The sequence below is a fragment of the Pseudorca crassidens genome, chromosome 17 (genome assembly GCF_039906515.1).
Source record: "Pseudorca crassidens isolate mPseCra1 chromosome 17, mPseCra1.hap1, whole genome shotgun sequence".
In the NCBI taxonomy this organism is placed as follows: domain Eukaryota; kingdom Metazoa; phylum Chordata; class Mammalia; order Artiodactyla; family Delphinidae; genus Pseudorca; species Pseudorca crassidens.
In genome coordinates this window covers 38,803,767-38,817,190 of record NC_090312.1, presented here as the reverse complement: position 1 = coordinate 38,817,190, position 13,424 = coordinate 38,803,767, and the positions used below count along the sequence as shown (strand labels likewise).

Below are 13,424 nucleotides of genomic sequence, written 5' to 3'. Positions count from 1 at the left end.
TGTCACTGGCTGGCTGGAGCTAATGTGAGACTCATCAGGGCTCCTTCCCTTGCTGTGGTGACCACCAACGTTGCAGATGGTGGAGGCTCTGTCAGCAGGGTCCCTGGGTGTGAAGGACAGGAGCAGGGCACATGAGTGACAAATAACCTGGGTTATGTTAAGTCACTGAAGGTTCAGAGTTTTTACCACTGTATAATCTAGCCTGTCCTGACTAATATACCTTCCTTGCCTGGAAAAGACAGAATCCAGGTCATCAGTTTTAAAAAAAGATAGAGATGAAATGTGTTGGGTGGCACAGTAACATTTATTTGTCTTTATGATTTAAACATAGTAATTAAACACACAAAAGAACAAATGCTGTCAAGATGGCCATATGTAGTTTAGGAAATGACTGGTCCCAGTTCAATCCTGCAAATGATCATTCAGCTTAGAAATGAGTTTCTTTTTAATGGTTTTAATCTTTTTTTTTCAGTCCCCAAGGCTTGCACAGTTCAGTACAAATGTTTTTGCTATTTTGTTATGGTCAGGCACATGACGTTTACCAATTCCCAGGAAATAAGTGAAATCAACAGGAGTCTGTAACAGTTGAGCACATACTCACAGAAATAAATCTGATTAGCTTATTACAATCTGATACAGTTTAGCTATCAGACCTACACATGAAACAATATTAACAATTACATTTGTCTTAAGGATTTATTTCTTTAAAAATATTTACCATACTTTTTTGTGCAAGGGTTCCGCTGATTTCTTTGGTTTTAAACATTATAGCTCTGTATGACCTAAATATATATAGTCCTATTTGTACCAAACATCAAAAATAAAAAAATTAAAATTTCAGAAGGTAAAAATGGAATTATTGCTTCAGTATAAAAAATGTCTGGCCCATTTGTGTACTATTGCTATTATTGCTTTGCTTCTATTGGAAAACTATCCTGGAAATCAAGGAATGTAAGTAACCCCATAGCTCCCTGCTTACGGTATAATTTGGTTGTACATTATCATCTATTAATATGCCCCTACCTTCACGAAAGCTATCCTGATCTTGTCCTTAAAAAACAAAACAAAGTGAAATAGCATAAATAAATAAATTTACCTAAAGGGATACAATAAATAGGCTACTAAAAGAGAATAAAGAATATTGTAACATAAAGCCCTTCGGTGCTGTACAATTAAACAATAGCTTTGGATTTTCAAGGTTTCTAAACACAGCCTTCATTTTACAACACAGTTTTAGTGCCAGTATGCAGCTGACAGATGCAGAGAAGAATGCATTTCTGCTGTGTCCATCATTTAAGAATGAAAACACAGTGGAAAGAGTATTAAGTTCTGTCTTTTGGGGATTTACCTGGGTTTGTACCATCATCAGTTTTTGACTGTTGCCTGGTCATAGAGCACAAATCTTAGAGATTAAAAAAAAAATCATAATATTCCTTCAATTCTTAGTGGTTTCTTGGTCTCCAGAATAGTCATAGAAACAAACAGAAAAGAAATTAGACTCAAAAGTTTTGCTGCCTTCTTTTCTTCGCATCCATTGCATCCAGAATGGGTTGTCTTTTCGCAGTGTATCTTTGACGAAGCTCTTCTATTTCTCGTTCCATCATGGGGTCCAGCGCTTTTAACCGCATCTGTAGTTCTTCTAAACTTAGATTTTTTAACTGGATATAGAAAATAAAAAGAAGATATTAAAATAGTAAAATTATCTACAATAGGTTAAAGTCTAATGAGTTTTAGCATGAATATTTCAACTCTTTACGTCATCTTTGAAATATGGCTCAACAATTAAAACAGGAATTCCTTCCCTCAAGAACCAAGAAGCCACATCTTGCAAGAACCTCAAGTAATCTGCAACGAAACAATAAAAAACTCTGCTTTTAGGAAAAAACAAATGAGAAAAACAAGCTAATAAAATGTATCTGTTTTAAAAAAAGGCAGAAAGACAAATCCACCATCGTCAACAAACAGACTTTAAGGATATGTTCCGGATATATTCACTCTACTCTCTCACACTCTTGTCATCTATGGAGAGCTGCGATAATCAAAAACACTTGCAGAGATCACCCAAGAATGTGACAAGATTGAATACAGGTTAAATTAACCATTCTATTCTGCATTTTACCAAATGCTTAAATTTTAAGCACTTGGTTAACCAGAAAATTAAATTATCTAGAATACTTTTACCCCAAGCATTTTGGTTAAGACAGCGTTTTTAAATTTCTGATTCAAAATATCCCGAGTCTGATACAGTGCTGTGTAAGTTCTGACATGGGCTTGGCCAATTTGAAAATGAAATACCTGTCACATGTTCACTGTATATGTTATAGTTTGACAGTAATGATATGATTTGACTAAATGATACAGTTTGCCTATAATGATTTAGTTTGATTATGCTAGCTTCTGGGGGCAACACTGGCACATCCTTTACTGGTCTTCTGTGTAACAACAGAAGAGGGGCCTCATGTCCTGCGTGAATGGGGATAAAATCTGTTCTACATAACAGGGTCTGTGGCATCCTGAGCTTTACTGTATTTATTTACATGTCAGAACAGCAAGATATGGATAATCTCCTGAGAAACATTTTAGGGATATTGCCTCAGGGCCTATAGGATGCCCTGAAATATATAACCTAGTACTTGGGCTTTTTATCTTATTAACATTTAAAAAAATCAAACACTCTGTCTCCTTCAGAAACTATTAAAGCAATGGTGGCAGACAGGTGATTTTTAAAAAGTCTGTTAAAGCTGAAAAGATCTACTATTTGCTCTTACTCAGCATCTTGGTAGGTACTGTAAGGGAAGCATAGAAGTACTAAACTATTTCCTTGCCTTAGAAACTTACAAATTAGCTTGAAGGGTAAGATTAGCAACTATAAATATTTAGGGACTTATGCCAGACCCTATACAATTAAGCCCTATTGTATGTGGTACAGATTATAGTGACAGGTTCTTAACTCAAATCTGGGACCAAGCTTCTCATGTGAAAAATTCTGCATGTTCATGTGTACATTTTCCTGGGAAAAGCATCCATTGTTTTTTGTTTTTTTTAAAAGCAGATTCCCAACAAAAAAGAGAGGAGGCTTGCTATAAATGTAATGGAGACATGATTCCCTTTAGGGAGCAGGGACTGCGCTGGTCCTTGGAAAAGGGGATACCTCAGGGAAGTGAGCAGGGCCCTGGGAGGAGGCCCTGCTGTGCTGAGGAGGAAGAACTAATAAGGACCAAAAACAAGACAGAAAACTAGGAGCTGGTGAGGTCCTGCAAGCCAGCCAAAGCCAGGTTTGGACTTCAGGAAGCCATGATCAACTTTGGAGCAGGAAATTACATGAGAGTAATCCAGACTCGGTTTTAATATGATAACACTTGCAGCTTGTATTTTTTTTCAGAAGAGAACTGTCTTTGGTTACTTTATAAGCCAAGCCAGAAAACACTCTCATGACTTTACAGTCACATGTCAATCTTAACCAAAAATAGCATTTTTCAGCTTGATCCTCCACCTTACTCATCATACCTGGCCCTAAGTGACCCTTGGTTCCCAAAATCAAATCCATTCTCAACTGAAAAAGGTTTCTCACCACTGAGGATACTGAAAAGAATGAGTCAGAGACTGAAGAAATGCAAAAGAGGAGTTCCAAGAATATAAGAATGACAGTGTTATGGGAGAGAATGCACTGGCTCCCGGGATGATGACTCTGAAGGTGACTACCACTTGCTTTGGTGTATAAGAAGTTCTGGTATATATCTAAAATATGTCCTGTTATTTTTTAGTCAAACATCATTAAAAAAAAAAGAAAACCCTAGCTTATTATATTATATACTATTATATACATGTATATAGAAAGCATAGTATTATATTATTACATACTTCATTAATTTTGTTTGTTTGTTTGTTTGCTGTACGCGGGCCTCTCACTGCTGTGGCCTCTCCCGTTGCGGAGCACAGGCTCTGGATGCGCAGGCTCAGCGGCCATGGCTCACGGGCCCAGCTGCTCCACGGCATGTGGGATCTTCCCGGACCGGGGCACAAACCCGTGTCCCCTGCATCGGCAGGCGGACTCTCAACCACTGCACCACCAGGGAAGCCCCCATTATTTTTTTTAACATCTCTATTGGAGTATAATTGCTTTACAATGGTGTGCTAGTTTCTGCTGTAATTAATTGTTTTTTAAAATAAATTTATTTATTTTTGGGTGTGTTGGGTCTTCGTTGCTGCACATGGGCCTTCTCTAGTTTGTGGTGAGCGGGGGCTACTCTTCGTTGTGGTGTGCGGGCTTCTCATTGCAGTGGCTTCTCTTGTTGCAGAGCACGGGCTCTAGGCGCAGGGGCTTCAGTAGTTGTGGCACTTGGGCTCACCAGTTGTGGCACACGGGCTTAGCTGCTCTGCGGCATGTGGGATCTTCCTGGACCAGGGCTTGAACCCGTGTCCCCTGCATTAGCAGGCGGATTCTTAACCACTGAGCCACCAGGGAAATCCTGTAATTAATTTTTAATGTAAGTATTAATCTGTTACTTGATCACTACTGTGCAAATCACTGTGGGGATAAAGAATAAGCTAACAGGGAATCTTGAAACTTTCTGTGATAGTGAGATGAAGGGCCAATAGAGACCACACACAGCCACGCTTCCCTGAGAAAGACAAGGCTGAGTGCTATCTACATAAGATCCAATTCCACTTTGTCTCTATTTTAGCCTATGTTATCTTTCTTATCTCTGAATTTCTATATAACATTCAAAATTTAAAGACCACCATTTAGTATTTGATTCTAGACTCATGGACTATTTTATAATTGATTTTTTATGCATGGGTTTCATGTCTACCCGAGGTATTCCAAAAATATTTAAACTTTAGAGCTTGTATACATACCTAGAAACTATTAAACTATACTGCTAAATATGAAGACACAAAGGTGGGTAGATAAACAGGAATACAGAATAAATGACTCAAAGGAATGGGTTACACTATAATTAGGAGATATAACATCATACAAAGCAAACAATTTTCGTACTAAATATCTTATAAATATCTTATACTATCTTACTGGGGCAAATTGTCAATAGTTTATAAATATTATACTAAAGGAATGGACCGAATTCAGAGAAAGAAGCTACTCAGAAGAAAAAAATTTTCTTCTCTAATAGACTTTTATATTATCAATATGTAGAATTTGTGAAAAACAGGTCTGTGATACTAGAGAACAATTAGCTGGCATTGCTAGGGAATTAGGTGCTCCATATAAGTAAATTCATGAAGTACCTAAATCTTAATTCTTTAAGTGATAAAACTGTTTCAACCGTTTTTAACAGAAAATCTTTATAAAGTATTTTACAGATTATGCTGCCTTCTAAAGCAGAGGATACAGGACCTAAAACAACCTTTCCTTATGATGAATCATCATTATTAATATCTATGACTAATCTATACCATGTATTAATTTCCTCTCTTCTTTTTGGCTTTTTATCTTCATTTGAGGTAAAGCTATGAGCTCCTTTCTTTGCCATCATTGAGTGGATATCCTTCTCTCTCTACTCCAAGTCTGTTCACTTATTGCAAACCAGGAGGGCAATTCAACAATCCTATAAGGCATTATACTAAATAAGAATAAACAGCTTCTGAGTGAAAGCTTGAGGCTGTTTTAGGAAAGATAGAGCATGGCTTTAGTGCTGAAGCTTGTTATACCTGTTTTGTGTGTGTGTGTGTGCGCATGTGTGTGTTTAAAATTTAACTTCTTATTTGTGGCTGTATAAGGTCGAGGTTACAGGAAATCTGACTTCTACATGAGATACGTATATAGTTATGTTTTCTGGTGGGCCATCCGAGAACTTCAGAGGATTCATTTATTAAAAAATTTATTGATATTTTCTACGGACCAAGCACTGTAGATGCAGAGATGAATAGAACACTACCCCACAAAGAGCTTGCAATCTAGCTGGCAAGACAGGTCCATGCACAGCTAACTCACTAGTGGAGAAGAAAGCTGAGAAGTCGGGAAACGGGACAGGGGAGAAGGGTAACAGCATGAGCAGAGACCTATAAGGCACACAAACGCCTGGCATCTTTCGAGATGTCAGCTGACTGCTGGGACGTAGGAAGGATCCAGGGGGGAGGGGATTAGGAGAGGAAAGAGAGGAGAGGCCAGATGACTTAAGGGCCTTAAGTGTGTTGCTACAAACTTTCTGTAGACAAGAAAGAAATGCTTGATAATTTGGAGCATAATTGGTGCTCAAAACATGATCATATATGAATGAGCTTTACAAAAATATCTCCAATAGCAGGTAGAGAAAATGCATTGACATGGGGGAAAAATGGAGGCAGGAAGACCTGTTAGCAGGTTCAACAGTCCACTGAGAGGATGACTCTTGAACCAGGAAAATGGAAGTGGAAACTGAGAAGAAGAGAGGGATTGGAGAGTCTTGAAAATATCAATACAATTGATAGGGCTTTCTTTGTTCACTGACTGATTATGAAGGGCCAGAAAGAAGGAAGGGTTAAGGATGATTCTGGCTTCAAGCTGGGGTCATGGGGTAGAGACTGAAACCATTAATAAGGTAGGGGAGTTAATGGCATCAAGGTGGAGATATCAGATATGGATTATAATTGGGGGTTTGGGACCTCAGGAGAAAGATTCAAGCTGAAGACACAGACTTAGGGAATCATCAGCATTTAGTTTATAACTGAAGCTCTTGATGAGGATAAGATTATCCAGGAAAAGAAGATTTTCTCCCTGATTTTACAATCTGCCTATGATATCCAACAGAAAATAATCCCCAAACCTTAACATCTGTGGTCAGAGGCTTTTCTTATTTTGTTAACAGAACAGAAATATCCATATAGTCCTAAATAACTCTAGATTATGGTGTCATCTAGACTAAAAAAAAGTGAGGTTAACTGGTAAAAATTTTCACTTCTTATAAAAATGGGTATGATTTATAGATATGAACTTCCGGTTGAGTTTTGACTTCTAGTTAAGCCCTAATAACATATTTAGCACTCTGTGTTTCTGTAGCTATCAAGGCTCCCACAGGCATAAAAATGGTTTGGGGTGGGAAACGTGGCAGAAGCAGCTTTTGCAATCTCTTGGAAAACAGTATGTTCAATGCCTTGGCAGTAAAATGATGTGCAAACCAGATAACAATTTATACAGACTCATAATGATAAAAATGACCCTAGAGTACCATACAATCCACTATCACCCTTTTAAAATAATAATCAAATTAAAACAATTCTGAGGGCTAATAAGCATAATATCAGAAGAAAAAGTTGAGCTTCCTGAACTAATATCAGTATTACTGTGATGAAAATTTCCTTCACTAAAATCAAGTTTCTTGAAACTATAAAGAGGAAGATGGAAATCCCTTCAGAATTACATTTATGGATTAACAGAGCTTGTGGTAAATCAACTTGAATTTACATTTTTTTATATATAGGAAAGAAATGTTACTTATGAACCATCTTTCTACATGGAATACAAAGTAGCTGTATTACCATAACTATATGCCAGTTGACTAATTCCAAAATAAATGCAGAGTAAACTAGTGTTGGAGTATCAAGTCTCTGTTCTACATTTGTCAGAGTTTAGAATTTGGTAAGTCAAGTCAAATAAATAAAAGAATTTTAGAACATGCATACATTGTGGTTTTTACTGTATACGAAAAATGTACAAGAATGAATCACTCATCTGGAAATGACTTTTATATGTTATAGGCTAATTCTATTTAACAAAATTTAGTTTTGAACTTAATGACAAAATATAACTTGCACAACTAACAATGATTCTTAAATCTTCAGGCCTTAACACAGTTAAAGAATATTGTAGTTTGACAACCTTTACAAACATTGAGGACACATGACTTGGCTAAGTGACCAAATAAGCTGCCATGCACTAAGAGGAAAAACTCGAATGCAGAGACAGAGCCCACAGCTGCTTCAAAAGCAGAGTCACAGAAAAAGTGATGAGTTTTAGAACAATATTGTTTCATTACTTGAGAAACTTTTTTTTCTATTCATAGTTTGCTCTTCTTGGCCATTTGAAATGACAGATAATCAGGGGGCAAGACATATTAATAAAAGCAGAGAATAAAATCAATTTCCATAAAAGGGTTTAAACGGAGATTGCGTATACTGAATCATATGGGCCTGAGAGAAACACATTTTGAGATCTGGGATTATTAAAAGTCATTGCACATGACTAAGTCATTTGTTTAGCAGAAACATGAACGATAAAGGTGGGTTGAGTTAAGCCTCACAGAATCTCACTGCAAAAGAGAACCTTAGACATGATCTAGTCTAACTTCCTTATTTTAGGTGAGGAAATGAGAGCTAGCGTGCTCAAAGTTACACTCCTGGTTAATGGCGAGACATGACCCGACCCTTATTAGGTCAACGCTGTTTTTTATTTTACCAAGTCTGCTATTCTTAATCTAGCACGGCCAGAGAGTTCAACAAGTTAGGTCACCACAGATTTGGGGGTGTGCTGCTGAGAAACTTCTTCGGTCTTCAACCTGAACTGAAAGGGAAAATGGTTTTTAGGTGTTCAGCTATGAAGTCCACAGTGAATAGAAAATATTGCATTTGACATTTCTATACAGCAGTCTTTTTTTTTTTTTTTTTTTTTGCGGTACGCGGGTCCCCCACAGCCGCGGCCTCTCCCATTGCGGAGCACAGGCACCGGACGCACAGGCTCAGCGGCCATGGCCCACGGGCCCAGCCGCTCCGCGGCATGTGGGATCCTCCTGGACCAGGGCACGAACCTGCGTCCCCCTCATCGGCAGAAGGACCCTCAACCACTGCGCCACCAGGAAAGCACTACAGCAGTCTTTTAAAATGAAATAAACTGCAGAAGTTCAGCAAAAGAAGGAAGGCTATCTTCTTTAAGCTTCAGGCCAGTAAACTAAGATCTCCCAGCTTTTATAAAAAGTTTAAAATAAGTTAAAGAATCTAAGAAAAACCCAAAATTTTTAAAGAATAATAATTAGATAGATGAGTGGATGGATACTTGTTTATAAGTTAAATGAAAAAGTCAAAACTACTTTTTAATGGGAGTCAACATTTTGTTTGAAAATTAGTACAGTTTGGTGTATGAGTGACAGCTTTGAATAAGCAGCTCATTTTGTTAATAACAGTCCTAGATTATCACATTTTAATCCAGGAGGTAAGAAGATTACAGATCAAGATCCAAAAATATTATATTTTTCAGTATCCCTTAAAAAAAGAAAACCCAAGATAGGTGTTCAGATTAAAAACTCACTTACTAGCTCTTACATAAAACAGCAGCATAAGTAACTCTGTAATGTGAGAAGTTAAGATAGAAAACAAGATTAAATCAACCCATAGATAATTCTGACAGTTCAAACTTTTAATAATTAGAATTATTTCTGAACTCTATGAGAAGTATTGAAAAGCTGCTAATTATTATTAGCAACACACCTCCAAATCTGTGGTGACTTAACTTGTTGAACTCTCTGGCCGTGCTAGATTAAGAATATCAGACTTGGTATAATAAAAAACAGCGTTGACCTAATAAGGGTCGGGTCATGTCTCGCCATTAACCAGGAGTGTAACTTTGAGCACGCTAGCTCTCATTTCCTCGCCTAAAATAAGGAAGTTAGACTAGATCATGTCTAAGGTTCTCTTTTGCAGTGAGATTCTGTGAGGCTTAACTCAACCCACCTTTATCGTTCATGTTTCTGCTAAACAAATGACTTAGTCATGTGCAATGACTTTTAATAATCCCAGATCTCAAAATGTGTTTCTCTCAGGCCCATATGATTCAGTATACGCAATCTCCGTTTAAACCCTTTTATGGAAATTGATTTTATTCTCTGCTTTTATTAATATGTCTTGCCCCCTGATTATCTGTCATTTCAAATGGCCAAGAAGAGCAAACATTCTTGTGACTACATCAGGAAGAGCCGACAGTAAAATTAAGTCAGAAGGAATTATTTTCCCAAACAATTTCATCTTAAAAGCTATAGGGGGAGAATATTCAGATTTCTACATTATTTTGTTTTGTCAAAAATAGTCCTAATTACATGAAGGCTTTTTAAAAAGTCTTAATTTCAAAAAATAGAGGAAACAGGATCATGAAGTTTTAAAATGCTTAAATGTGATAACATTTCAAGACTTAATGGGTCTACGAGTTGCTGGTATAATCAGTCTGTCAAATGAGATAACCATCACAATGAAGCAAATGGTCTTACATGTTAATGTTAACACATTTAGTCAAAGAGTCAATCAAAAAACCCTTGTATAAGGTTTGCTGTGTTTACTGGGAAAACAAACTCTTCCTAGCAACTGTTTAAATAAATCTCACAGATGCTACAGACCCTATTAGTGGCCAGTGATTAAAAAAATATGGATTGCTAATACTGTATCCTGACTCATCCATTTTCCCATCTGCTAGCAATTCTAACAATACGAACTATCAACAGAATGGCTAACAACAATAATTTTCTATGGCAATTTTGATGCTGAATTGCCTATAGCATTTTGTAAGATTTACCAGTGCATGCCTCAAACTGTTTTGAGTTGTTTGTGGCCTGGAGCGACATACTCCTTTCCCCCCTAACACTCCACTTTAGCTCAAATTTTTACTGTGTTGAACAGAATCTGGTTTGGTTTTACAGAACACTATTCATGGAGGCTGTCACAGTCATTTTACTAACAATGAGACGGGAGACCCAAAAGTCCAGTGAAGTCCACTGATTAGTTTAGATATCTATGAACAGGTAAGGGGCCTTCTGCTAAGCAACAGGGATAATAGGTAGCACTTAAAGTTAAAAAAAAAAAATTAAAACATCAATATATTATGGGATTTCCTGATTTAATTTCTGGCACTGAGAAGAATATAATAAAAGAGTTCTCAAGTCAATGAACTTTAAAGCTTTCTTAAAGAAAACCTACATATACATTTAAAACTAATGAAGAGAGTGATAATTTCAGACTCTTGACACGTTATAGAAGGAAGGCTGAATTCCTCACCATACACGTTCTTAAAATCTACGTTAACATTAAATCTACTGGCAGAGCCTTCTTCCTCAAATAGACACTATTTACCTATCTGGATGGAAGATTGTACATGTAACTCTGTTCTGAGCTGAGTGCCCCTTGTCTATGGCCGAATGACAGAACGACCACAAATATTCTGGGATTGTAACTGGAAACTGCATTAAGCGTCTGTTTAACCTCAGAGCATCTATGGTAAATTTAAGACATTTAGATTTTTTCATTCCCAAAGAAAAGGGAGAACATCATTTCTTGTGGCTATCAATGGAGCAGAAGGGAAAAGTGCCAATTATTGATCATTTACAAGGGGTCAGACACTATCCTAGGTCCTGTGCATTAAGGCATTTAATCCTAACAAGCACTTTATGTGGTAGATATTACCAACTCCATTTTATAGGTGAGGACACTCAGAGACCAAGTGACCCACCCTAGGTCCTATGGCTGGCGGTGCTTACGCAGGCACTCAAAGACAACATCAAATCCACCCACATAAGTTTGGATTGGAGTCTAGTGAGAACAATTTCTTAGGTCTCCCAAGAACTACAAAAGCACTTCAAAGGCCAATTATCAAATAAAACCGTTTTTTTTAACAGATTGTTTATAGATTAAAAATAGGGAAACATTAAAAAAATCCCACCTTTCCTCCCAGATTGTACCTTGTGGAGTATTTTACTTAAAATATATTAATGTATTTTAGCTATAATTAGCCTTATGAAGTAAGTATGTGTATGTTTATTAAGCATTTTTGTATTTAATCAGCTCTCTAGAAATATAAACACATTTCTGCATAGCCCTTTGGGACAGATGCCATAATTTTATCAATAAAAAGAGATATGCAGTGACAAAACTAACATGACGTCCACTTGACACAGAAGCAAGACTGCCTGTGTCCATTCAGACTGTCCCATAGTTGGTTTGATGTGTTATTTTGCTTGGATCCAGCAATGAGCTACAAGCTGATGGGCATTACTATAGTTATCTTGTCCTACAGAAATCTGAGCCGCCCGTATAAAAAAAAAGCACGATGAAATTTCAGTTGCATTCCTCAACGGCAATTGAACACCCATTCCTTTTATGTTTTTCCGTTTCTAGTAAGTAGTTTTGCCTGCTAAAAATATCAGGAAAAACTTAATTCATGCATAGCTCTGCTATACTGTAAGCAGCTAAAAAATTCTAGGTCCAGAGCAACAAAATCTGAGTAACGCGAAACCAACTACTAATTAAATTTTTCCAGATCAATTAAGGGGCAGATGGAAAAGCTCTATTAGCTTTGATTCCTTATCTCGGTGATTCTGATTAACACTTTGAATACTTTTTTTTTTTACTAAATTGCTCTTAGTTTATTTATTTATTTATTTTAAAATTTATTTTATTTATTTATTTTTGGCTGTGTTGGGTCTTCGTTGCTGCACACGGGCTTTCTCCAGTTGCGGCGAGCGGGGGCTACTCTTCGCTGTGGTGCGCAGGCTGCTCATTGCGGTGGCTTCTCTTGTTGCGGAGCACAGGCTCTAGGTGCGTGGGCTTCAGTAGCTGTGGCTTTGCAGGCTCAGTAGTTGTGGCACAAGGGCTCAGTAGTTGTGGCTTGAAGGCTCTAGAGCGCAAGCTCAGTAGTTGTGACACATGGGCTTAGTTGCTCCATGGCATGTGGGATCTTCCCGGACCAGGGCTTGAACCCGTGTCCCCTGCATTGGCGGGCGGATTCTTAACCACTGCGCCACCAGGGAAGTCCCCAGGTCACTTTTCATTATTCAAAGTCCAGACCAATTACAAACTTCAATCTCATATTAAATATAAATCTCATCCCTCCCCTCAGTACAGGCTTGCACAGAAAGACCAAGAGACTGGCAGGAAGGGATGTTATCTGCACCCAGAACTTTCTCCCCGCCCGCCCTTTTCAACCTCAAGGTCTACTTCTTCTCTGGTGTTAGGAGCTGGGAAAGAAGGAAGGATCTTCTGACATAAATGGTTGTTTGTCAGCTGGGGAGATGTTTCCCTGGTCCTGCTCTGGCTTGATTCCTAGTGTTGGAGGGCAGAGGGGTGTGTATGGATTTCTGATGTGGTGGTCGGTGTTACCCTGGTGCTCACCCCTCTTGAGGAGGGGCAGCTCCCTGGGTGGGGTATTGTCTCCTCTGGCCTGGAAACCCCCTCAGTAGCATTCTGACTTCTGATCACCTTTTTTAGAGCCACAGAGATTGTAGAGGTTCTTTTCTACACTCTCCAGGGGCCACCAGGACCTAAGGAAGGGGAGAGGTCTCCTAGTCTCTTCTTTCCTAGAACACTACACCGTGGTCCCTAGTAATTCTGCAGGCCTTGGCTCCGCCAACAGAAGTCTTTGGGAGAGATGCAGACATCTATGTTAATAGACCCTCCAGACTCCCAGGAACTTGCTCACTGAACTCGGCTCTAGTGGCAGGCACATCAGTGGG

At 38.2% G+C, this 13,424-nt stretch overlaps 1 protein-coding gene across 1 annotated transcript in view; it reads right to left on the bottom strand.

Moving 5' to 3' along the window:
- Nucleotides 1–285: 285 nt before the first annotated feature.
- Nucleotides 286–13,424, bottom strand: part of STK3 (serine/threonine kinase 3) — a 327,224-nt gene continuing 314,085 nt past the window's right edge. The window contains exon 11 of the mRNA XM_067711661.1: nucleotides 286–1,658. Coding sequence (XP_067567762.1) covers nucleotides 1,500–1,658 — 159 coding nt within the window. The 3' untranslated portion in view covers nucleotides 286–1,499. The remainder of the gene's footprint in view (nucleotides 1,659–13,424) is intronic.